General features: G+C 40.9%; 1 protein-coding gene across 2 annotated transcripts in view; it reads left to right on the forward strand.

The window, feature by feature from the left end:
• FNDC3B (fibronectin type III domain containing 3B) overlaps positions 1-23,037 on the forward strand; it is a 210,522-nt gene that overhangs the window by 178,470 nt on the left and 9,015 nt on the right. For both annotated transcript variants that reach the window (XM_075031393.1, XM_075031394.1), the window contains exons 23-25: positions 926-1,138; positions 14,961-15,127; positions 18,417-18,544. In XM_075031393.1, coding sequence (XP_074887494.1) covers positions 926-1,138; positions 14,961-15,127; positions 18,417-18,544 — 508 coding nt within the window. The remainder of the gene's footprint in view (positions 1-925; positions 1,139-14,960; positions 15,128-18,416; positions 18,545-23,037) is intronic.

Raw genomic sequence — 23,037 nt, forward strand, 5'->3', positions numbered from 1 at the left:
CCTGTAAGCAGTTCCTCATTGTGCAAATTATTAAACTAAGGTGCAGACAGGTAAGAGAAAGTGACAAAGCAGAAGCCAGGAGTCGTTATCTTAAGAAATAGAATTCAGGAGACTAGCTCAGTCTTAAGAATATTTCCAAATTAAAACTTCTGTGACTAGGTAGGTGGTCTGCTTTTCTCTTCTTCTAAATGTCTTTAATCTGATTCAAATAGCTCAAGAGCTTTTGTGCATCTTGTGAGAGTGACTTGAGTCCAACTTTTCTTTGATCTAATAGATAGTTCACTGACGGTTAATATTCCACAGTTTGTGTAAGACATGTGGAAGGTTTGTGGATTTAACCTTCTCGGTTGGCTCTTCCCAGTAGAGTTTCATGTACTTAAAGTGAGCTTTGTGAGATGCTGCACACGCTGAAATAATACTGCTCTTTGGAGATACTTACCGACATGGAGATGGGTTTCATGGCAGTGACGCCAATGCTTTCACTTAATGATTTCACTTAAATTAGTCCATGACCTTTGTTAAACAACCGCAACACAGTTCTGCATTTTATTTATTCGTAGTAACACACTGCATGTTTTCCAGGTTGCACTTGTATCTGTGCTGCTGTCCCTTGTTTATGTGGTTAAAGGGACTGCCGTCAGGTTCTGAGATTGCTTACCCAAATCTTCCCTCCTTCAGCCTTACTGCATTTCTTGGTGTCTTCACTGCAGCTCTTACAATATAAATATGTTTATAATACTTGTTGTGTTCACAGAGCCTTCCATTTTGCCAAAGCAAAGCACTGGTAGCTGGGAGCAGGCACTGTGTTAGTGACGGAGCAGTGAGGTCCAGAAGGCTGTTTTGTCTCTTGAGGTTATTTTTTTTTATACCAAGAACCTCGTGAAAGCACTTTATTTAACATTTACCTTTTCGCTGTTCTTTTTAGGATCAGGATCCAGGCTGTCAATGAAATTGGAGCTGGACCATTTAGCCACTTTATTAAAGCAAAAACCAGGCCATTACCACCCTTACCTCCTCGATTAGAGTGTGCTGCAGCAGGTCCTCAGAGCCTGAAGCTGAAATGGGGAGACAGCAGTTCCAAGCTTCACACTACCGATGACATGGTCTACATCTTGCAGTTAGAAGACAGAAATAAAAGGTAAGAGATATGAATCTTTTCCTTGGGTTAATAAAAATGAATTCTGGTTCATCATAATGCAGTTGTGAATCACAGTAAGAAAACGTTGGTTTCCTCATTATTTCATACCTACAAACATACACAAAATATTGTTTTAATAGGGATTCTGTGCCTGTAGTCTAAACGAGCAAATTACATAACAAAGCTGTTGTCCTGGTTTCAGCTGGGACAGAGTTAATTTTCTTTCTAGTAGCTGGTACAGTGTTAAGTTTTGGGTTCAGTATGAGAAGAATGTTGATAACACACTGATGTTTTCAGTTGTTGCTGAGGAGTGTTTAGACTAAGTCAAGGATTTTTTGGCTTCTCATGCCCAGCCAGCAGGAAGGCTGGAGGGGCACAAGAATTTGGGAGGGGGGACAGCCAGGACAGCTGACCCAAACTGGCCAAAGGGATATTCCGTACCGTGTGACATCATGCCCAGTATACGACCTGGGGGGAGCTGGCCCTCGGGAACTAACTGGCCATCAGTCAGCAAGTGGTGAGCAACTGCATTGTGCATCACTTGTTTTGTATATTCCAATCCTTTTATTATTATTATCATTTTATTATTGTTATCATTATCATTATTAGTTTATTCCTTTCTGTCCTATTAAACTGTTCTTATCTCAACCCACGAGTTGATTCTCTCCCCATCTCACTCAGTGCGGGGGGAGTGAGTTGAGTGGCTGTGTGGTGCTTAGTTACCGGCTGGGGTTAAACCATGACAGCTGTTAAAGTTATTATATAGAACAACTGAAATCAGTGCTATACTGTTGAAATTTTAGCAAAACACTGACACCTCTGCCAGTCAAAGTTAATACCAATTTTTGTGGCCATAGTGCTTTACTCTTTGGAATATACAAAACAAAGATATTGCACCCAATGTGCTGTGTATATTAATAAAATAAACGGTTACAAAAGCAGAGGTCTAGGAAAGGCAAAACCAAGCAGAACAAGGTTTTTTGGGCAACATGATGTTCCGAATTTTACAGCTGTAATGTTTTGGAGCATTAGAAAATATGAGCTTGGCATCAGCTTGGTAGCTACACAATAATTATGAAATAAGGATGCGGAAGAGCTCATCCACCATGTTTCAGTTCCCTAAAATTTTCTTCAAAGCCATGAGAGCTTTTGGTGTGCAGGAGAGACAAAACTGAACATTAAACAGTTAGTGCTCAGCAAAAAGTATTTTCCCATGCAAACTTTGTATGGGAAGATCGGATAATGTAGCTCCAAAGTTGTAATGAGATATATTCAGTAAAAAAAGGGAAGGGAAGGAAAGAAAGACAATATGTGAGTATTGCCTAAGAGGCTGAGCTCTTCAATGAATAAATATCATAGATGGCTCATAATTTACTAAGAAGCACTCTCAACTGGTTTCATTAGGTAAAATAACTGATGTATCAAGTAGATAATCCTTAGAGACCTTCAGCACAGATCATAATTTGGTGTAAATTAGCATGATTCCTTTAATTTAAATAGAGCTGTGCTGAGTTTATGCCAGCTGAGGGTCTGGCCCAAAAGCTCTAATTGTAAGTAATAAAACCACCATGAATAATGCCTAAATACCACCCGGTATCTCAACTGTACTGATGCAGAGAGGGTACATGCTCCCCTGTACTAATACTGAGAGGTATCCAATGAATATAAATGCCCATTTGAAAGTCTGACTGATAAAAACAGTTTCTTCAGAGTGCAGTGATGCTTGGCAGGAGCCCATCACCTGCAGCAGCATGTGATCGAGCCAGCTCTATAAAGAAACATCCAGCAGGCTTCTTTTGTTTGCTTTCACGTAGCACTGCAGGTAGGATGGTGAAGAACTATAAATTGTTTTAAACCTGTTTTTATGTTGGAGAAAATAGTAAGTTTCCTTGTAAGAATAAAATACGTTATGTTACCTGGCAGCACAGAAGGAAAGCTTTTTCCCCTTTGCTTTTGCAGAAGGCTTTAGCAGAATCCTGTGCTTTTGCACAAACTTTTCCCACTGCAAATGGTCTCTTAACAGCTGTTAATTAGGAGGAATTTGAACTTGTTTCTCTGCTAGGCCTTCTTAGCTTTACATTTGGCTTATAGTCTACATGAGCTCCCAAAGATGCAGAGGAACTACTCATCTACACTGCACTGTCTCCTCCTGCTTGAACGGAGTCCTTGTGTGAAATGGCTTCCTTCGGTGGTTGGACTTGTAGCATTAGTACAGAAAATACCAAAAATGAGCCACGGCCCTGAGCCCTCCGGCTGATGAAGTGCATACCGGCGTGGGCACCGCAGAGGAACAGAATGGGTGCACTGCTGTCTGTGCCCGGTGCTGTGTTTGAGAACAGTTGGAGCTGGCAGGTTGTGGCAATAAGATTTATTTATTTGTTCCCTATCTGACAATCCCTTTTTGCTCCCCATTGTGTGCATCGATCACAATGAGAGATGTTACTGAAAGGATACAGCGGCGGAGTTGTGTACGGTCAGGAGAGCTATCATTCCTAACGAACAGAGAATGACAGCCCACCCATGAACTGGTAGAAGCAGCAGTTAGTTACAGAGGTGGGAGTCCTTTGTTCGGTCATTCCCATAAAATAAACCCCATCGTGAGAGAGGGGTTACTCACTCGTGTACGATTGTGAAAAATATTGGAATACGGTTCTTTGAGCATCGCTGGCCTCTTTAATTGCACAGTGCTTTAACAGGCAGGTAAATTGTGGACATCTAGTGGAATAATTAAATAGAATAGAGTATTTGAGTTGAAGGGTCCTACAGTGATCATCTAGTCCAACTGCTTGACCAGTTCAGGGCTGACCAAAAGCTAAAACATGTTATTAAGGGTGTTGCCCATATGCCTTTTAAGCACTGAAAAGCTCGGGGCATCAACCACCTCTCTAGGTGACACCAAAAAAATGACACCAAATAAATGATCTAGAAGGATGTTTTGGAGTCACGTATGGTTTGAAAAGGTTGTAGGAAGGTTCCACGGTGTCCCCGCTGTTGAGAGAAGAGATAGCACCTGATGCAGGGGAAGAGGCTGTGGTTGTAAACATGGATAACTCAAAATTTACCTCTGTCATTTCTTTAGTCTTTCAGGAGATAATTGTTACTGTATTCCTGGAGACATCTGAAATTACTTTTAATAGCTTTATATTGAAATCCTTCAACTCAGTATTACAATTTTCCCCTCTTCAGTGAATCTGAGCGTGCAGTTTGCTTACTGTAACATTGCTTACTGATGAGGTTTAAAATAGGAGTTAGCTTTAAAATGCTGTTGAAGCAGTTTCACAAACAGAAATACAAAGATGAGCAAATTCTTTCAAAAAAAGGGAATTGTCATTAAGTCAAATTCTGACCCTGATAGCTTTAATGGCCTTCTTGTAAAGATTGAGCTCTGGTTTTATGCAGTGATAGTTAGCCAGTGCTCCTGAATGCATCCTAGTCATTAAGAATTGTTTTTAACTTTTCCATGCTGTAATGAGGTATAACAGGCCTGTTGTTGGAGACTAAATGTTTCATTGATTTCAAGACCTGTGAAACAAAATACTTGGAAATCTCCTGACACTGATTAATGTAGGGTCTTGAGAAGGTGTGCACATCAGAAATGTACCTGCTTTAGCTCTTATTTGCTCTTCAGTGTGTGACATTTGGGAAGATCAAATTAGCATCTCTTGTCCTTTCAATTATGTGTAGCATTAAGTGGAAATGAAGAAAAATCTGTTTCTAGAAAGCACAGTACATGGGAAAGTTTGTTGAGGGTAGCTGACCTTTATGTAGAGAGGATTATAAAATTTCTTTCTTTTTTCAATAAACTATCAGTTGTGACTTCATATCCTAACTCTAGTGATTTCAAGAAAATCATGTTAATCAAGTTGCACTGTTTTCCGGAATACTGTGGATTTTTCCTCTCCAAGTGAAACAAAGGAACCTAATTATAGTAATGCTTTTGATTTTTTTTTTTCCTATACTGGTAATTAGTCTTTAGTTGTTTCTACAACTAATTATACCTCTTAGTGTCTTAAAATGCTTACAATATCCAGTCTGAAAGAGGGAATTAGCAAGTACGTTATTTGTGGGTCATTTATCACTTGCTTGTGTTTCTTAGATGAATGTATGTTGCAGTTGAGATGAATTCTGTGATTTTTCGATGTATACAGAATCCAAATAAAAATATGTATAATTATATTTTAAGGGAGAATCATTGGTAAGGTTGGCTAAGAAGCAACCTAAAGATATTATTTAAAAATACCATTGACAATTCTTAGTAAGCCTGCTTTTGTAAGTGAATTGTAAGAGATGGTGTTTACTGGCATTCTAAACTGTAATTGCTTTTGTTACAGTTATTTACTGAATAAATGAGTTATGACCCCCGTATCATTGGGTAAACAGTAGTAGTATTTCCTTTTCATATCATGTGAAAGATTATTTATGTGAGTATTAAACTGTTTTAAAATACTTTGCTAAACTGTACATGTATGCCATTTAATGAGATATTATTCTTCAATATAAATGAAAAATTGATCACGAAATAGAACTTGCCTAACGACGATAAATACTAATTGGGCACAGTCATTGTGCACACACTGTTTTTCTGGTTAGGATATGAATGTCCCGAAGGCCGTAGCCATACATCAGCGTAGTCCTGGAAATTTCTAGCAACTCCAAGGAAGGAATAACATTTGTAACCAACTTACATCACCACCCTGACGTGAATATTTATTCCGGGAGGCATCACCCCTCGCGTTCCTCGTCCCAGGAGTGCCTGTTATCACGGTGCAGGCAGCAGAGGACATCCGTTAGCTTGGCAGACTCTCAGTCGCCTTTCAGTGGCTCGGGTTGTCTTTCCTCGCTCCCGTTCGGTAGGTTGGGAACAGAGCCTTTAGAGCCTGGCTATGAACAGGGCACGCGTGCAAGTTTTTCCCGGTATCCGAGGGAGATGTATTGTCTCATCTGTTTCAGTGCCTGCTGACCCAGATGTTAGTGATGCTCCTGCTAGTACTGTCTTTTTCAATTGTGTGCTAAGCTGTTTCACTCTTTATAGAAAGCCTATAAGAAGGAGAGAAAAGCATATTATAAAAATCTATGCCAATATTTTCCCAAGGTGAGATGAACCAAAACACACTTGTCAGGAGGTGGTTTCCAAGGAAAATGAAAACGTGCTTTGAACAGTAAAGCCAGCGCAGAGACGCAGATGGGCTCGGTTTTTCTGCAGAAAGGTTCAGTTTTATGAAGCTCCTAGCTGTTCCAGTGCTTCTCCCGCTCTTCTGTTGTCTTCACCTGGTGGTGCTGGAAACCTTTTCTCCCCACACATGCTGAAGTTGTATACAGCAGAAGAAATTGTTTTCCCTTTTTTCTAGCACAGTTTTCTGTGACCTAGTTACTCCTCGAAGAAGTATAACAAACAGCAGAGAATGCACAAATGAAATGGAGACCGTCCGTCGCAGTGTCCAGGGCGGTTTCCTTGGCCATAGAGGTGGAATATTGTATCTGATGGGTTGGTCTAAGCAGCAGTCTTTGCAGAACGGTTAGTGCCAAGTACGCTTCTGTGTTAGGAAGCGGTCATATGTATGAACCTCGACACATATGTTTGCTCTGCATTAACTTGAAGGAAGGTAGAAGAGAAGCACAGGGAGATAAATTGCTAAACGTGCTGCCTTTTCCTGATGACTAGCATAATCATTATTTGGTTACTGCGAGTTTCAAGCAGCCTAATTAAAAAATTGTTTACGCTCATGATTTGATCAAGACGATTTACGCCCATTTTAGCAGCAATTACTGATATGTTTCAGGCCTGGTGGCTTGTGAAATTCTATTAAAATATAAAATCAGATACATTAACATATCCTTGCAAAAACCTGCAGGAAAAATCATTTTCATATTGGGTAAAACAATGATGAAAGGAAATTAAGAATGAGTGCAAAGACATATGGCATGCTACAGTTTACTCTGCAAGCCTGGCTAAATAGAAAGTTAACATTCAAGACAAGTCTTTCAGGTAGTCTGTCTTCGCTTCATATTGTTGCATTGTGTAGATGAGTATTGCTATTAACAGTACTTATATTTCTATTAAGAGCGTTCTGGTCAGATACTTGGGGCTTTGCAGTAGGTGCTGTGCAGATGAAAAAGAGGAGGAAGAACTGAAGAGGAAGTATAAAAAGCTTAACTTGTTAATGCGTTTCAGCTTTGTTCCTAGAAATAGGTGTAAAACAACATTTTTAGTAGGTATGAGTTCACTGTGTGTGCGTCATCTTTTGCGACAAAGTGTGAGAGTACTGTGTTAAATGTTTGAGATGAGATGTTTCAGCTATTAGGAGTCTACTGAGACACAGAATTAGATGCTGTTCTGTAAGTATTTTCAAAGAATCCCTGGTTTGGTGGGAAATTTCGTAGTTAACTACATAGAAACGCAGTGGACCAATTTTCTCTTCTATTTTGGTCAGTGTACATCTGCAGGTGCTTCACACTTCATGGGTGTAACTAAATATTCCAGGTGGCAGATCATAAATAAGAGCAGCATCTAGACCAAAGATTGTCACTGTAACAAAAGCTATTTTCTGCACATCTCTAACAACTTATAAGAAAAATAATGCCTTAATCAGAGTAATGACTGTTTAATATCTAAAGTGGTAATGGGGTTCAGCTCAGAGCAACGGGATCACGTTGGCCAGCTTTCCAAGAGCACTTCTTTAGGTTCTAAGTGAAGTTGGTGAACTAGAGACTATGCTTGGCTTCCTTAGCGAGCTTTGCCAGAACATATTACTGAGATTGTCACGTCAGTAAATAGTTGCGAACACAATGTGCTGAATAAGTTTAATTTTAAGGTTCATAGACACTGTTAGCTGCTGCCACACTAGGATGGTGGATTGTAGTGCTGCATGAGGAAGATAAAAATGCATAGGGCTGTGAGAGCATTAGTTTGCTATTGCTGAACTGTGTTTTGTTCTCTTTTGGTTTTAGCTTTAAGCCCACTCTTATTCATATCTACTGTTAATTATTAACACATTGCCATTGCAAGCCATGGTATTGGTAGCTGCCTAGTAATCTAGTTCTCCCTGACTGTATAGTTTCAACAGGCCATTGGATGCTTTCCTTAATTTATCCCAGATCTTTCATTCAAACACTGTTAATTCACATTAAGTTGTGCTCAGTATTGTCCTTCCTATCTGTTCCTTGGCCCCTGATGTGGCTGTGCACAGGAATCATCTGTCAGGCACTTTGCTGATGTGTCTTCCATTCCTCCTGAATGTACCCAGAAGCTCCTTCCAAAAAAGTAATTTTTCTTGCTATGGGGGAGCTTCTGTAGGTTAAGGCATCTCCATTTTCAATAATTCCAGACATCTGACAAGTGACTATCTGTGGTAAATATGGATTACGTGCTCAAATCCATCAGCAGATGAAAGATGATCTAGTAGAAGCAAGCTAAAAATCAATTTTTGGCTGCAAGTACTCTTTGTCTAGCCTGCAGATATGCTAGGTAATTATGCGAAGAAAACAAAATTCTTCCTATCTGACTGTTATCACTTGTCTTCCTGCCTTTTTCCTCTCTTTGCTTAGTTTTGTTTTTCTAAGGAAGGAAAAGTTGCCTCCTTCAGTGGGGCCTGTTATTATTACTTATTATGCCTGTAAACAAAAAAATATATTGACAGTGCATTGTGGAGGTTGGTTTCTAAACATATTATGAGCAAGAATACATGATAAGCTTTCGAAAAGGTGTCTTCTAGAAAATAGATCTTCATCCAGAGGGGCCAAGACATCCTGTCTGGTCCACACCTCATGTTAGGACTGGAAGTCAGGGTTGGGGGAGGTTGTGGGAGCACAAAACTCTTTTGGGAACCCCTGCCCAGGTGTTTGCCTTCCCTTGGTACCTACCTGCAAAAGGAGATGCCAAAGAGTGGCTTGGAAAAGTGTCTCAAAGCTGAAAAGATTGGGTCAGCCTGGTACTGGTTACAGGAGCACTGATGGATGTGGGGATGGGGGATGCTGCAGATGTCAAGCTTTTCTCTTTGAGCTGAACATTTTAAAATACAGAAGAAATGAAAAAAATTGTGCATTGACTTTACTCCTGTATCTCTGAACCAGATGTTTTTGTTTTGAAGCTTTGCTTCCCTTGGTGCCACCTCGTAATACAGGGAGCTGCTGGTGGGGAAAGAAAATCACCTAAGTCAGTGAGTGTTTGATAATGTTCTTTAAACAAAATAGAGGAATAGCCTAAGAAAGTAGGTAGGGGCTATAATTATGCACATAGCAGGGATGTTGCAATAATAATGTTAAAAGAGCTGTTGGTTTGTGAAATTCATGTACTTTAGTTTCTAATTATGCAGTTACCCGTGTATGCTGAATGAAGCCTCAGGTCGCCAGGTCAGACCAGTGCTGTATTAATGATTTCTCTCCAGCCAAATTTGTGGCAGATGACCATGTTTTTCTGGGAGGCAGTAACAGAATCAGTCAGATGGCTATTTCAGCCTTTGTACCTTGGTTCAAGATCGCTGTCTTTAGTGCTGTACAGCAAATTTTCCTTCAAATTAAATTGTTGTAAGGACAAACGGGTTACTAAAATATAAACAAAACCTGAGAGTTTGAAAGGGAACCTGCTGATTAAAATGTGCTGAGAACTAATGAGCAGGAGAAGAGCGAGTACATTCATATTCCTCTGCTTGACTGGAAGTGACTAAAGTGGAGGAAACAAAATAGCTGCAACATGTAAAACATTTCCAAGAAGATCTTCACTGAGAATAAAAAGGTATTGATGAAAAACTAACAGCAGTGGTGTCTCCCAAACAATCATTCTAGGACACTGTGTTCTCTCCCCTCCATTGTGTGTAGTAGATTAATAATCTGTGACTGACATGAGAATGTCTGGGAAGGGGAGAACTGGGACTGCTCGAGTGAGAAGAGAGGGAAGTAGCCTCTGGGGAGCGTCTCCATCCCTGGAGAAAGTTGCTTTCTTTTCAGTTTCTGCTGTTAATTTAGTGGAGAGGAGAGACAACGCTGCAGCATGTTAAATTTGAATAATGCAGTTTTACTTGTGGATGGTGAAAACTTCAAAAAAAGAAAATGCAACTGTGTTGAGAATGCCATTAACCCACAGAGGTAGTCTTTTTTCAAAGACAGGGTACCGGTTTAAAGTACGTAGCCTGCTGTCTTTTAAATTCAACTGGGCAAATCTCTGAGAATTGAAAATTTCTTGGTGCTTATTTAGCACACTTCAGGGAATTACGTGAAAGCAGGTAGAGGTTAGAGAATGAACACGTCTTGGCTAAGACACTTGAGCATGTTTTGTGTTTTGTTTTTGTCTGTCGTGGAAGAGTGATGAAATAAGAAAGTGTAAACACTCTTTCAACATTGCAGCTGAAGTTGTATCCATTTGATTGAAGGGACAAGAAGTGGCAGTTTGTCAAGCTGCAGTATTTCATTCGGGTTCAGTCGTGGGCCCATCCCTCAGCTCCAGCCTAGCGACTGGGACTTAGCACATTCAATTTATGAATGATGTAAAGCTCCGTTAGATAAGCGGGATGTAGAAAAAAAACTCCACCTCCCCAGTGTAGTTCAGCTCTCACCCTGAAAAGCCAGAAAGATTTTTGATGGCTGTGCCTTGTTAATGACCGTGCTTATGGCATCCCACAGCATCCGAGAAGGAAAACTCATTGTCCGTGTTCAGAGGGAGAACTGAGTAGAGGCTGGAAGAAGCTGTGAAGGAGATAGAGAGCATGGGAGCTTTTCCATATGCAGATTAAGTCAACTTTTAAATGAGTAAGTGATGAAGTCCTTGCAAACAAGCTCAAAGCTGGCTTGTTCTTAAGAAAAAGTATGGAACAGGGCCTGGACACGTGGGCAGGACACAGGGCACAGTGGACAATGTCAGGCTTGCCAAGAAGGCAAAGATATATAGAGCTCACATTTAAATGTGCTTTTTAAGTAAGATTTAAAGAATGAACTTGCAATAATATGAACAAATTACCTTACTTTAGATGATTTTTAATGTATGCAGACATTACCGTAGCAACGTGTAATCACACTGATTGATTCAACTTCAAGTTCACTGCGGTCCTTCAGCAGAAGGCCTGGGAGACTGAAAAAAGATTGTAGGATATATTGCTCCAAGTCTGTAGCTATCTACGTAAAATAACTGCACTATTTTTGAAAATAACAGAAGTAAATCTCGAGGACTACAAAGTACCTGCTTTAGATGTGAAGAAAACACTTCATTATTAACAAAAAATCACTGGTATTTTGAAGTTAAAATGTTTCATCTTCCTTATGTTTCTTACCTCATGATCTGCATCTTCAAACACAATTACAAAGCATTATTGTCACAGTAAAGCCTAACAACAACTGAATTTTATTGACTTAGTAATCAGCCTTTGTTCTTCCAAAATGGGAAGGCCTCTTTCTTCAAAGATGGTTGAATCTCAGAAGTGTGTTTCCATTACAATCGTGTGTATTGAACTTGGATGCAAGCTTTTCCGTAATGGTTTTTGCTTTCATTACAGATTTTTTTGAGATGGAGAAGTGAAAAGGGGTGGAGATGGAAACCAAATGGGATTATTAGTCCAGTTCCCAAATGACAGGAGGAACTCAAGTGTTTTGCCAGATCACTTGTTCAGTGTTGTGAAACCTTAATCATATTCAAAAGGTGAAAGGGTAGTTCAGGACTAAGTCATTGGTATTTGCCACATAAATGGTCCCCCACAACACCCTTCTCTCTGAATTGGAGAGATATGAATTTGATGGGTGGACTGTTCGGTGGATGAGGATGTGGTGGGATGGTCACATCCAGAGGGTAGTGGTCAACAGCTCAATGTCCAGCTGGAGATCGGTGACAAGTGGTGGCCCTCTGGGGTCCATATCGGGACCAGTGCTGTTTAACGTCTTCATCAGTGACATAGACAGTGGGATCGAGTGCACCCTCAGCACGTTTGCAGACAACACCAAGCTGAGTGCTGTGGTTGATGTTCCTGAGGGACGGGATGGCATCCAGAGGGACCTGGACAAGCTCGAGAGGTGGGCCCTTGTGAACCTCGTGAGGTTTTACAAGGCTAAGTGTGAGGTCCTGCACCTGGGTCGGGGCAACCGTCGGTATCAATACAGGCTGGGGGATGAAGGGATTGGGAGCAGCTCTGTGGAGAAGGACTTGGGGGTACTGGTGGGTGAAAAGCTGGACATGAGCCAGCAATGTGCACTCGCAGCCCAGAAGGCCAACCGTATCCTGGGCTGCATCAGAAGCGTGGCCAGCAGGTCGAGGGAGGGGATTCTGCCCCTCTGCTCCGCTCTGGTGAGACCCCCCTGCAGTTCTGCGTCCAGCTCTGGGGTCCTCAGCGCAGGACAGACGTGGACCTGTTGGAGCGGGTCCAGAGGAGGGACATGAAAATGGTCAGAGGGCTGGAACACCTCTCCTATGAAGAAAGGCTGAGAGAGTTGGGGTGGCTCAGCCTGGAGAAGAGAAGGCTCCAGGGAGACCTTATTGCAGCCTTCCAGGACTTAAAGGGGCCTTATAAGAAAGATGGGGACAGACTTTTTAGCAGGGCCTATAGCAATAGGACAAGGGGTAATGGTTTTAAACTAAAAGCGGGTAGATTTAGACGAGATATAAGGAAGAAATTTTTTACGATGAGGGTGCTGAAACACTGGCACAGGTTGCCCGGAGAGGTGGTCGATGCCCCATCCCTGGAAACATCCAAGGTCAGGTTGGACGGGGCTATGAGCAACCTGATCGAGTTGAAGATGTTCCTGCCCAGGGCGGGGGGGGTGGACTAGATGACCCTTAAAGGTCCCTTCCAACCCAAACTATTCTATGATTTTGTTTGATGATTCTAAATATGTCTAGCAAATGTACTGTAAGCCCAAACTGGGGTGTGGGTGTGCTTGTGTGGTAGCTGGTAAGGTATATTTATTCTCCCTTGCTTACCTAGCTCCACGGACGATTACAAAGAGGGCATTAGTCTATAATACCGCATTGCATCTTTTTTGCTATCTGTTGCCCTTGGATCAGGGTCAGAGATAGGTGTCAAGCACTTCTATGAGCACTGCAGTGGCTTCTGAGCCAGCTGTCTGATTGAGCTACAAGAAGTGGAGAGGGAGAGACAGAGTTGTCTTGTCTTTTCAGTCTTATTGCTGTCCTAAATACATGTGCTTTGTTCATTGTGCAGTGAATCCCAAGAAATTTTGTTCCATGAGAACACATCTGTGGCAGTCTTTTGGAACGTGCCATAGCTGCTTATGTGAGCTTCAAAAATGTGGGCTAGCAGGCAGTCCTTAGAACTGTGTAAGCATAAGGTTGAAAAACAAAAAAAAATTCTTTGGAAATTGGCTCTAAAATCACCTCTTAAAAACTTGTGGCACAGATCTTTGATTTCCAATCAAGGTGAGACGCTCACTAAAACTCAGTGGGGGTAGTCAATCACATTAGTTCTCAGAGTACATTTCCAGCAATTTAAATTACCTGAACATTTCTTTTTATTACAGATGATTCTTGATCTCTCTGTTTGTACTTCTGTGGTTTTCAATCATAATGTAATATGAATTGATTTCTGCCCCTGAGAGCTAATGACAGACCCAGTTTCTTTGAAATGCTCAAATTGGTTATACTATGTATCTCATGCAAAGCCAAAGGATAAAGCTAGCACCTAGATAGGGAGGTCAAAACCAAATCTCTTTGTTGGCTTTCTACTGATTTAAAATCTGCTGAAATGGTTAAGATATTTCAATAAGTGTACTAAATCATCAAAAAACCTACGTGATCCTGTGCAGTGAATTTTATGTTCTCCAGATTCAGGACTATTGCAAGTAAGACCTTGTTCCCCAGTGGAGGCTGAGCAGATTGATGCAAGATGCTGGGTGCTTCCTATTTATTTACCCTCATCCCCATTCCGCTCAGCACCCAGAGGGTCAGGATCTTAGGTAGAAATTGCTGGCTAGCATATGACTATTGCTGAAAAGCATTTATCTGAGCAGAGCAATTGGAAATAGAAGTCAGATTCTCTCTAGCAGTTGTACCTTTTTTTTTTTTTTTGTCTTGCTAAGAGTAAGTGACAATGATTTTGTTCTGCATTACATTGTTGGACAAGTTTGTGTGTGCTGATGTTTGGTCTTGTCAGTGGAAGTATTTTGGAAGTCACTTCCATAGTGTCGTGTCTTTTTCTTCTCCTCAGCCTGCTCTCTAGCAGAGCTGTCAGTACGGGCGTCCCCCAGAGCTCCTACGCTGGCGTCCTTTTCCATCTTCCATATCCCTCCCGCTATACTCATGCTTCCCCCGCGCCTTTTCACTCCTAGACCACCACGTGTTTTCTCTGAATCTGTTTCTGTCTCTGCTGTTTGGCTGTCTTCAGCCTGTGAACTCTTCAAAACTGAGAAGTGTGAAATATATTACACATATATTACGCAATCTATATGTTCTGATTTAAACAAAATTACTCTGGCTTAAGATGGCGCAGATGAGTGTAAGATGTGGTCTTTGGGTCTTAATGTGCGAATAAAGTCCAAATTAAGCAAGAAAAGATTCCAAGTATTAATCTTGTTTTAAACGTACTTCTAAACCAGCAGCACCCGTGGTGTATTGTAGCAGAACACAGGTTGAATCTGTTCTGATTACTGGGTAGTAGGGGATGCATTGACAGATGTTTTTCCTGATAATTCACGTAATCATTTTGCAAGGTAAGTATTAGTTGCGAAAGGGACAATGAACTTCTGATTTCCCTAACCTACTAATCATTGTTAGTGCGTTAATAACATGCCATTTTTATACTTGCCTTTAACAGCTCTGCAAAGCTCTCTGTGCCAGAAATGGCAGTGCCACTCCAGTGTAATTACATGTTCTCGTTTTCATTGTTTCCAGGTTTATACCGATTTATAGGGGACCAAGTCATACATACAAGATACAAAGGCTGACAGAATCCACTTGTTACTCGTTCAGAATACAGGCGGTCAATGATGCTGGGGAGGGACCTTTCTCAGAAATATGTACCTTCTGCACAACTAAGTCAGTCCCACCTGCAATCAAAGGTATGTAATAGATTTTTTTTTTTTTCCATATACGTAAGTAACATGTAATTAAGTAATTGGTAAGTATGCAGTGAGTTTGTAAGGGTTAACATAAGTGTGCAATAATGTGAAAAATCAGTTTGTGCTGCTTGTATATTTCTGTGAATTGTGAAGTTACTTTACGGTGGGAACCTAAATTATCACCAAAAAATTCATATAAACAATGTAAATGTTATACTAACCCCTGTTGTTATACATAAACTGTTGAAATGCTTCTGCTAACAATGATGTTTACCAGGGGATTGCTCTGGATTACCGCAGCACTTCTATAAGGGATGTAACAGCTGTAGTAGGTATGTGTACATACCAGCTTAAGCATTAGCAAAGTTTAATGTTGTTTTTAGTGGTTGAGGTGATGTTCAGCATACAACTTAAGAGTTTATTTTTCCTTTAATGTATAAAATTAATTACAATATTTCACATATATAAAGCATTAGATTTAGAACTTGCTTAGCATGTGTTCCACTAGAAAAACGAAAGGCCTAATTAAATGAAGTTTTATAGTGAAACATCTTTTACTGTGTGTAGATTTTGGCCTAAGTAATTTTGCTTCTTCCTTCCAAGGAGAACTACTATAAAGGCAGGGGATTCACTATATTGTCTGTCCGATAAACTGAGCTGAAATCAGATGCACCTTTTTTTCCCTGTGTGCTTAAAACTCCTTTGTCAAGCAGTACCACTTACTGTGAGAAACAGCAACTGTTAGTTTTTCAGTGAGGTTTCATTTGCTCTGCTATACTTAAAATCTGGCTTTGGTGATTTTGACACCATTTGTAATCAAAGATTTAGAGAGGGGAGAACGCTGCCAGGGTGTCATTTCCCTGGTCCCTAGGTTAGCTGCTCTGAATCACCCCCAGGAAGAACAACACTCAAACACAGAGAGAACATTGAAAGACTGGCTTCACTACGCTAAAATCAGCGTATAAGAGAATCCCACCTTCATTACCGCCTGGATATCCCCTGGGTTTTGGCATTTGCTTCAGTGCTGTTTCTGGAAGAAGATACCTGTATGTGTTTGATGGAAGGTTCAAGGGTAAATACACTTACCCAACAGTGAATTATCCTGATTCGCTCCATTACGCAGTTGTAAGATCTGGTACCCAGCAAAGCGAAGGGGGCTGGTGTAGGTGAGTGTAGGAGGGAGGGTGTGCTCACGGCTTTAGCATCGGCGAGTTGTCGGAGTGCCTGGGCGCAGGCGCGTGTCGCTCGCGGATGCTGAGCCCGTGTTGCCGTTGCTTCTCTTAGTTGCACTAAGTGGGTAAAACTAGGACAGGGATGCCTGCATGCACTGTACTCCCATTTTCGTTTTGTTGGATAGAAATCCGTTTTATTAAATTCAGGTCTCACCTAGGTTTTTGTTTTGAACTCCCTGCCTGCCTATTTAGTTCCTGGTAAATATGACTAATACCCGCGACTGAATATCAAGCAGTTAAGATACCGTGCAAATACTGGGTCTTGTGTGGGCTGGAACCACAGGTACATGACAAAACACTGGCTGTAACAGAGAAAAGGGCACAAGAAAAACTGTGTAAGTGAACACTGCTGTGGGGAGGTAATGCTATAGGGAAGAGAGATCTGTTGAGTCAAAATGATGGTGTTGATTCCCTTCCGTGTTCAGAGCAATACAAAGGAGCGTATGTGATAAACTTAGTACGGTTTTTGATGTATCAGAAGCATATGTTTATTCTCCTATAAAGTATCCTAATTACTCACTTAGTGAAGCCGACCCTAAAATAGCATTATTGTTAATAGCAGTGTTTTGTAAGTGTCAGACAAAAATCTACGTGTATTGGGGTGAGGGATGGAAGGAGGAGGGAAAATAATTGAGAATGTTGCTGTCAGCTGAGATGAAGGTGTCTATTATCGGTCTCTCAACCCTGGCAGATGTGCAGAGAGAAGCAAATGGATATTGATTACATTTGGATCTGCGTATGATTCATGTGTTCCCCTTGGGTGCTAACAAATTAGTCTAAAATTCATGCAATGTATGCGGCAGCATTTGTTTCTTTGATAGACTCTCCTGTTGTCTGTTTTCGTAGGGTTGGGAATCTAGATTGCCTTTAACAAGCTCGTGTCCTTGCACGTGCACACATTAACCACTTGGTTAAGTGCTAGCGCTGTTGTTTCTCCCAGTTTCTTTTTTTTTTTTATCATGCGCTTGCTCGCTCTGCCTGATCAAGAGGTTGGTGGACCCTGGATGCTGTCACAGTTGTTTTGATGCCTTCCAGTGGCAGATGCTTAGTTGTACATAAAAACGTGCTGCCTCTGTTAGTACTCTGCTCAGCTCACCTGCAAGCTTGCCGTCAGGCATGGTACAGCATCTTTTGGCTTTCAGCTGGTGAGGGATCCTCTCCCAAGGACGGCAGCATTGTAACAGCTGACAAATTGAATTTCTCTAGAGTTCTAGTGAAAGCGCTACCCTAAGCCTGGCTAGAAGTAGCAGGTCTGATCGTCTGAATGTGAGGCTCAGAATTAGATACCAGTCCAAGTCTTTAAAATTATGCTTGTACTTTTGCTTCCCAGGCTGGACTTAATCTCTAATACAGAAGATAATTTAGCTTCCCTTCTCACATTCCTTCCCTTATTTTTCCTGAATGCAATGTTTTCTATTATTCCGCTCTTTCAACGATGTGTAGCATGGGAGGAATATGCAGGCGTCTCCACTGGTACAGGTGTTTGCTCAGAACTTCACAAAATTGCTGCTTCTATTAATGCCAGTGTAATTCACGCCTTCGCTTCTGCTTCGGAAAGATCAGTGCACAGCATTGCAATTGAATTTTAAAAGTTCAAGGTTTTCTATCACGTCCACTCCCCCTTTCTAGCAGCTCACACAGCTGACAGATGAGGGATGCTCTAACAGCTTGCTGTCCTTCTGCAGAAGTGATCTGGGTCCTACAGTAAACTTCTTAGAAGCTTGTTAATCAGCTCTAAATTTCACCCAGTTTTCTGGTGGATAGTGTTTGTTATTGTTTAATACCACAAGAATCCTGAACTGCTTAATCAGGCAAGGCTGTCCTGAAATACATGAGACTTTTGAGTGACTTGGCAGTTTTACTTCTTTCATCCAGTGGTGATGGTAATTTGATTTTTTGGCCACATAAATACAGTACAGATTATGTGCTACTAACCCTTGTGATGTCCCGAAGTTCTCTTTTTAAAATGTTCTCGTATATATCGCACTACACGTAAAATGAGTAAGATTTCAACGCAGTCTGTATATTAAATGTTAACACATGTCATTTTATTGTAGCCCCTCGAGTGACACAGTTGGGAGGAAACGCCTGTGAAATTACCTGGGAAATGGTCCCACCCATGAAGGGAGATCCTGTTGGTTATGTTCTGCAGGTACTGGTTGGAAGAGAATCTGAATACAAGCAGGTAGGAAAATGGTCTCGTTTTAATATTGCTGTATTGATGACATAATGGAAATGTTTTTGAACACTCGCTGTGCTGCTTCTTTCTACTGTATTGAATTACACCCTATGGTGATGTGTCAGGTGAACTTTGGTAAAGGCTGAGTCAAAATTAAGGGCTGTAATAGGTTGTTTTCTCCCCTGAGGGAGTATATAGAACATCATTATCTTACTGGAGCGATTTGCGCTCTGTCCGTAGTTAATCACTATTTCTAACTGAACTAACCTTTGAAAAGTTACAGTTCTGTCCACCCATGCTTTCTGCTGAAGTGGCTGGTGCTAACTGTTCTCTGAAGATGAGAAGATGAAGTAGGTAGATTATCTTCCTCGTTCACTAAGCCAATTCCAAGGCCTTCCATCAAGGATTTCAGTCAAGGACACAACTTTTAATTGGTTTGTTCAGCCATCCCATTCCTGTCTGAGGTTTCGATGCGTGGATGCGTAGCTGCTGTATATCAGCTGCCCCACGGAAAACGGTGTCCGTCCTTGCACTACGGAAACAGAGTGAGTGAAGTACGGCTGATCCTTTTTAACTTGTGCGTCTTGATTAGAGCTCACAAGTGGACATTTCCCCAGAGCACCTGAAACAGAACAGTTCATTCACAGCTAGATCTTTTATTTCATCTGTCACACCTCTGACTCTGTGATTTACAGTGCACTTCATGTGTGCCCTGTCTTCTCCCCGTCCTTTCTTTCTTTCTTATATGGATTCCAAATAAGTCCAAATTAAGGAATGAGGTATGTTAAACCTTAAATTAAAGTCCTAAATATATGAGTAAGGTGGTACTTTCCTTGCAACTGTCTTTGCTCCTCTTCAGTCTATTTTTGACTGTGAACTAACAAATTATCAAAAATAACATAAATAAATGGAAGAAAACTCATGTGGGTGCTCAAGATTCAGAAACCTCACTATTGTTTCTGTCAGGAAACATTTTTGGTGCTGGTATAGGTAATAAAACCTCTGTGTACTGTGTTGGCCTCATAATGTCAGTGGTAAGTGGATAAGTGGAGCCATTTTGCTGATTTACAAAATAGCTTTGATATATAACTTTCATGTACAGCTTTAGTAAGCGTAGCTTAAGCACTTAAAATGTTCTGGATGTCCTTGGGGAGAATTGAGCGTGGCTTCTTGTTCCTTTAAGGTAGGTGATGGCTTAATTTTCGCAGTCAAGAGGCTGTGGTATGAAAAACCCCAGTGTTAAAGGAAATAAAAAGTACCTTCAGGGTCTTATGTTGAAGCTCTTCATTTCTCATGAAGCATGATGCTGATGAGGGGTGTTTTGCTTGAGTTTTCACAAGTAACTCACTAGAAGAAGCTCCCAGCTGGGATGCTCAAAGCTGACACTCTGTCTTCTGTAGTTGGGCTGGCTGATAACCAGCCATGGAAAAGAGGGAGAGTTCCACTGTTTCACCTACTCAGAAACCGGTTTTGCCCATCAAAATGATTTGTCTTCATCATGAACGTGGGTGTCATCTCAACACTGGGGCACATCACTGACGTACTGTCAGTTAGCTGAGCTGCAGTAGCTGTGTGCATGCTCTTAGCTCCTGTTATGTCAATAGGAGATAAAATATATAAATGTCTTTCAGTGATTTTCTAGCTAAAGCATTTCACTTTACCTTTGCTGTGGCATGCATGTGATCACTTGCCACTATTTAGCTGAAAAGTAATGTTAGTGATATGTTAATTACATTTGAAGCGCCAGTCCTAAATTTACTTTTAAATCTGTTTGGTTCCCTGCAAGTTACATAGATATTTTGCACATGTATCTCAGGGGGCACACTGTATTAGAAAGGGTTTGCAAATTGTTTTGAAGGGTTGCACAAATGAAGAATATTGTAGATTTTTTGGGGCTATTAAATACACCCATGGGAAAGAACAGTGTCTTAAGTAACTTGGGTTTCTATAGCAGTTGCCAGTGCATTTTGCAAGATCCAGGGATAGTACAACTGGATAAGGAGATAAATAGCTGTGTGAAGTCATTTTTTATGTCCCACTGGCATGGAAATAAATGCAACAAATAGCTCTTTCAAGCTATTTATGGGCTGTGCAGGACTTCATATCACGTATAGGGTCTCTCATCCTCAGACGCTTTCCCCTTCACTCACCTTCCAGGACACAGTTGTTTCAGCTTAGCAACATAGAGTCATAGATCATCCTAAGTTGGAAGGGATCTATAAGGATGATGTGTTTTACACCAGCCCAAACACACATGAGTTTCACAGAATAAAAAACGACTTTTAAAATCACCTTAAAATTGAAACTTTTCAACTAATGAACGTACAAAACTGTTTCTGTGTTACAAGGCTGTAAGCCTGTCAATAGTCAGATCGCTTTATTTGCATCGATTTAAAGGCAACTATTTAAGGCAACACATTAAACAGTTTTAACTAGGAAGACATGTTACAAACCTGTGGAGCCACGTCTCTGTGTCTACTCCCAGTTGATTTCCTTCAGATGAACACAGCTGACAGATGACCAAAAGCAGTTTCCTCATTCTTAATCCTTGCTTTCAGTGTTTAAATGAGTAAAAGCTTATGAGTGTAAGTTCATGTGCAGGTATATCCTGGAGCAGAACAAACCAATTAAAGGGTAAAGCATTTACTAAGCATTACCATCTGTAAAAGTGACTATGCACGGCAGAAATCAAGATGATGATGCATGTAAATCTATTTTTTGTGACGAGAATGGGAGAACGTTTGATTATATGTCTTGTGTTTCTCCCTCAGGAAATTTTGCAAAGATACCGTTATTCAGACAAACTTATTAGGAAGATGACAATATGGCTTTTACGATACTGCCTTAGCATTCATACTCTGTTATGTTTTTTAAACCGGTGTGATGGTGTTATATTGACAAGAACGTTAAGAATGTTGTAGGCTTTACATAGTAGATTTTAGTCTTTTCATCCAAATAACAGCCCAGGAAAGGGAGATCCTTTTATTGTGAAAACTGAGTTAGAACTTTTTATGATGGTTGTGTTTGAGTTTTCAAAACACGGCTATATCCTGTAATTATTTGGGGAACAGTTGTGCACAGGAGCGGCACGGTGTCGAGCACAGAGTCTCCCTGGACTCGATAAGAAAGCTCACAGAAATCCTTACTCAGGTGGCACAAATATGACACTCGATTCCTATTTCTGGGGAAATTTTACGTTACAGATCTTGATCCAGCTCTTTGCTAGGAAGCCCTTCAGAAGGTGCACAATGCAATGTTCTCCCATATTAATTTCATTAATAGAATTAAAAAATCCACCTGGGCACTTTGTGCTGACTAAGCATGAAGTAGTCTGCTTCAGTTTATCCTGGCCCAGAGTCAGGCGCACACTGAAATCAGTGGCCGTGTTTCACTTCCCTTACTCACACAGCGTAACTCTTCAGTACACGGCACTGATTTTTCTGGAACTGCCTGTGGACCAGTATAGAGTAGGGCATTGTGACACCTGTCTAGTGTGTTCTGTATCTAAAGTGAATAAATATAGAAAAGTCACTATGAAATGGAACATTAATAGGAGAAAACAGTCTTATTGCCATCCGTTAACTCTCAAAGTTTGAGCTCCGTATTAATCTATCGCTGTGTGTGCCATCCTAGAGATGAAGCTCTCAAGAGATGTAAGAACGTCTAGGAGCAGACCACCCGTCTGTACTTGCACCTCGCTTATGCTGTAGAAACAAATTTGAGTTAAAGAGAATAAACATCTTTGTTAATTTATAAAATAAGCTAAATCACTTCAGCATTTTCTTCCCCTGCTGCAACATTAGCCACTGACGTGCTTTTGGGTAAAGCTATAGTTTCTTTCTAGATCACCACACCCGAGCTGTCTCCCTCCTCCTGTAGCCCAATGTATGCAGCCCTCCACATCCCAAAAGCCACTGCTTTTCCATCATTTGACCTAGCAGAGGTGGTATCAAAGTACTCAAAAGCTCTTTTTTTTTCCAGACTGGGGCTATAGCTATCCCTGCGCTCCTCTGGGAGAACACGTCGTAAATATTTCTCTGCTGGGAATTGTCTGAAGAACTGGATTTGCAGGAGCTAAACAGATAACAATTTAGCTCCCTAAGAAGTGTACTTAAAAAAAAATATGAACTACTGCTTTTCCTGTTTCTCAAGCAATGTGTTCCTTTTTGTGTATTTGTATGTTTTATCTATTTGGATACTTCAAAAAAGCAATGGCATATGACAATTCTGTTTAGGAAATCAGATTTTCCTTGTTTACAAATCAGGATATAAATCACGGCAGATTCCAGGAATCGGTGGCCCAGGTTTGTTTTTCTGTTTCTTGCATTTTCATCTAGCAAAGCTTACTCAGTCAGAACTTAGCTCTAAAGTGCATTAAAATCATCTCCAGCTTTGCACAGTTTTCCTCTGGAGTTAGGGGAGCAGGCTGGGTTGTGCAGGGCTAGCAGGAGCTGAAGCTTGGGATAACGGTCTTAAAACTCGTCATCCTAAGTTTTAGT

Source organism: Buteo buteo, chromosome 7 (assembly GCF_964188355.1).
Source record: "Buteo buteo chromosome 7, bButBut1.hap1.1, whole genome shotgun sequence".
Taxonomy (NCBI): Eukaryota; Metazoa; Chordata; class Aves; order Accipitriformes; family Accipitridae; genus Buteo; species Buteo buteo.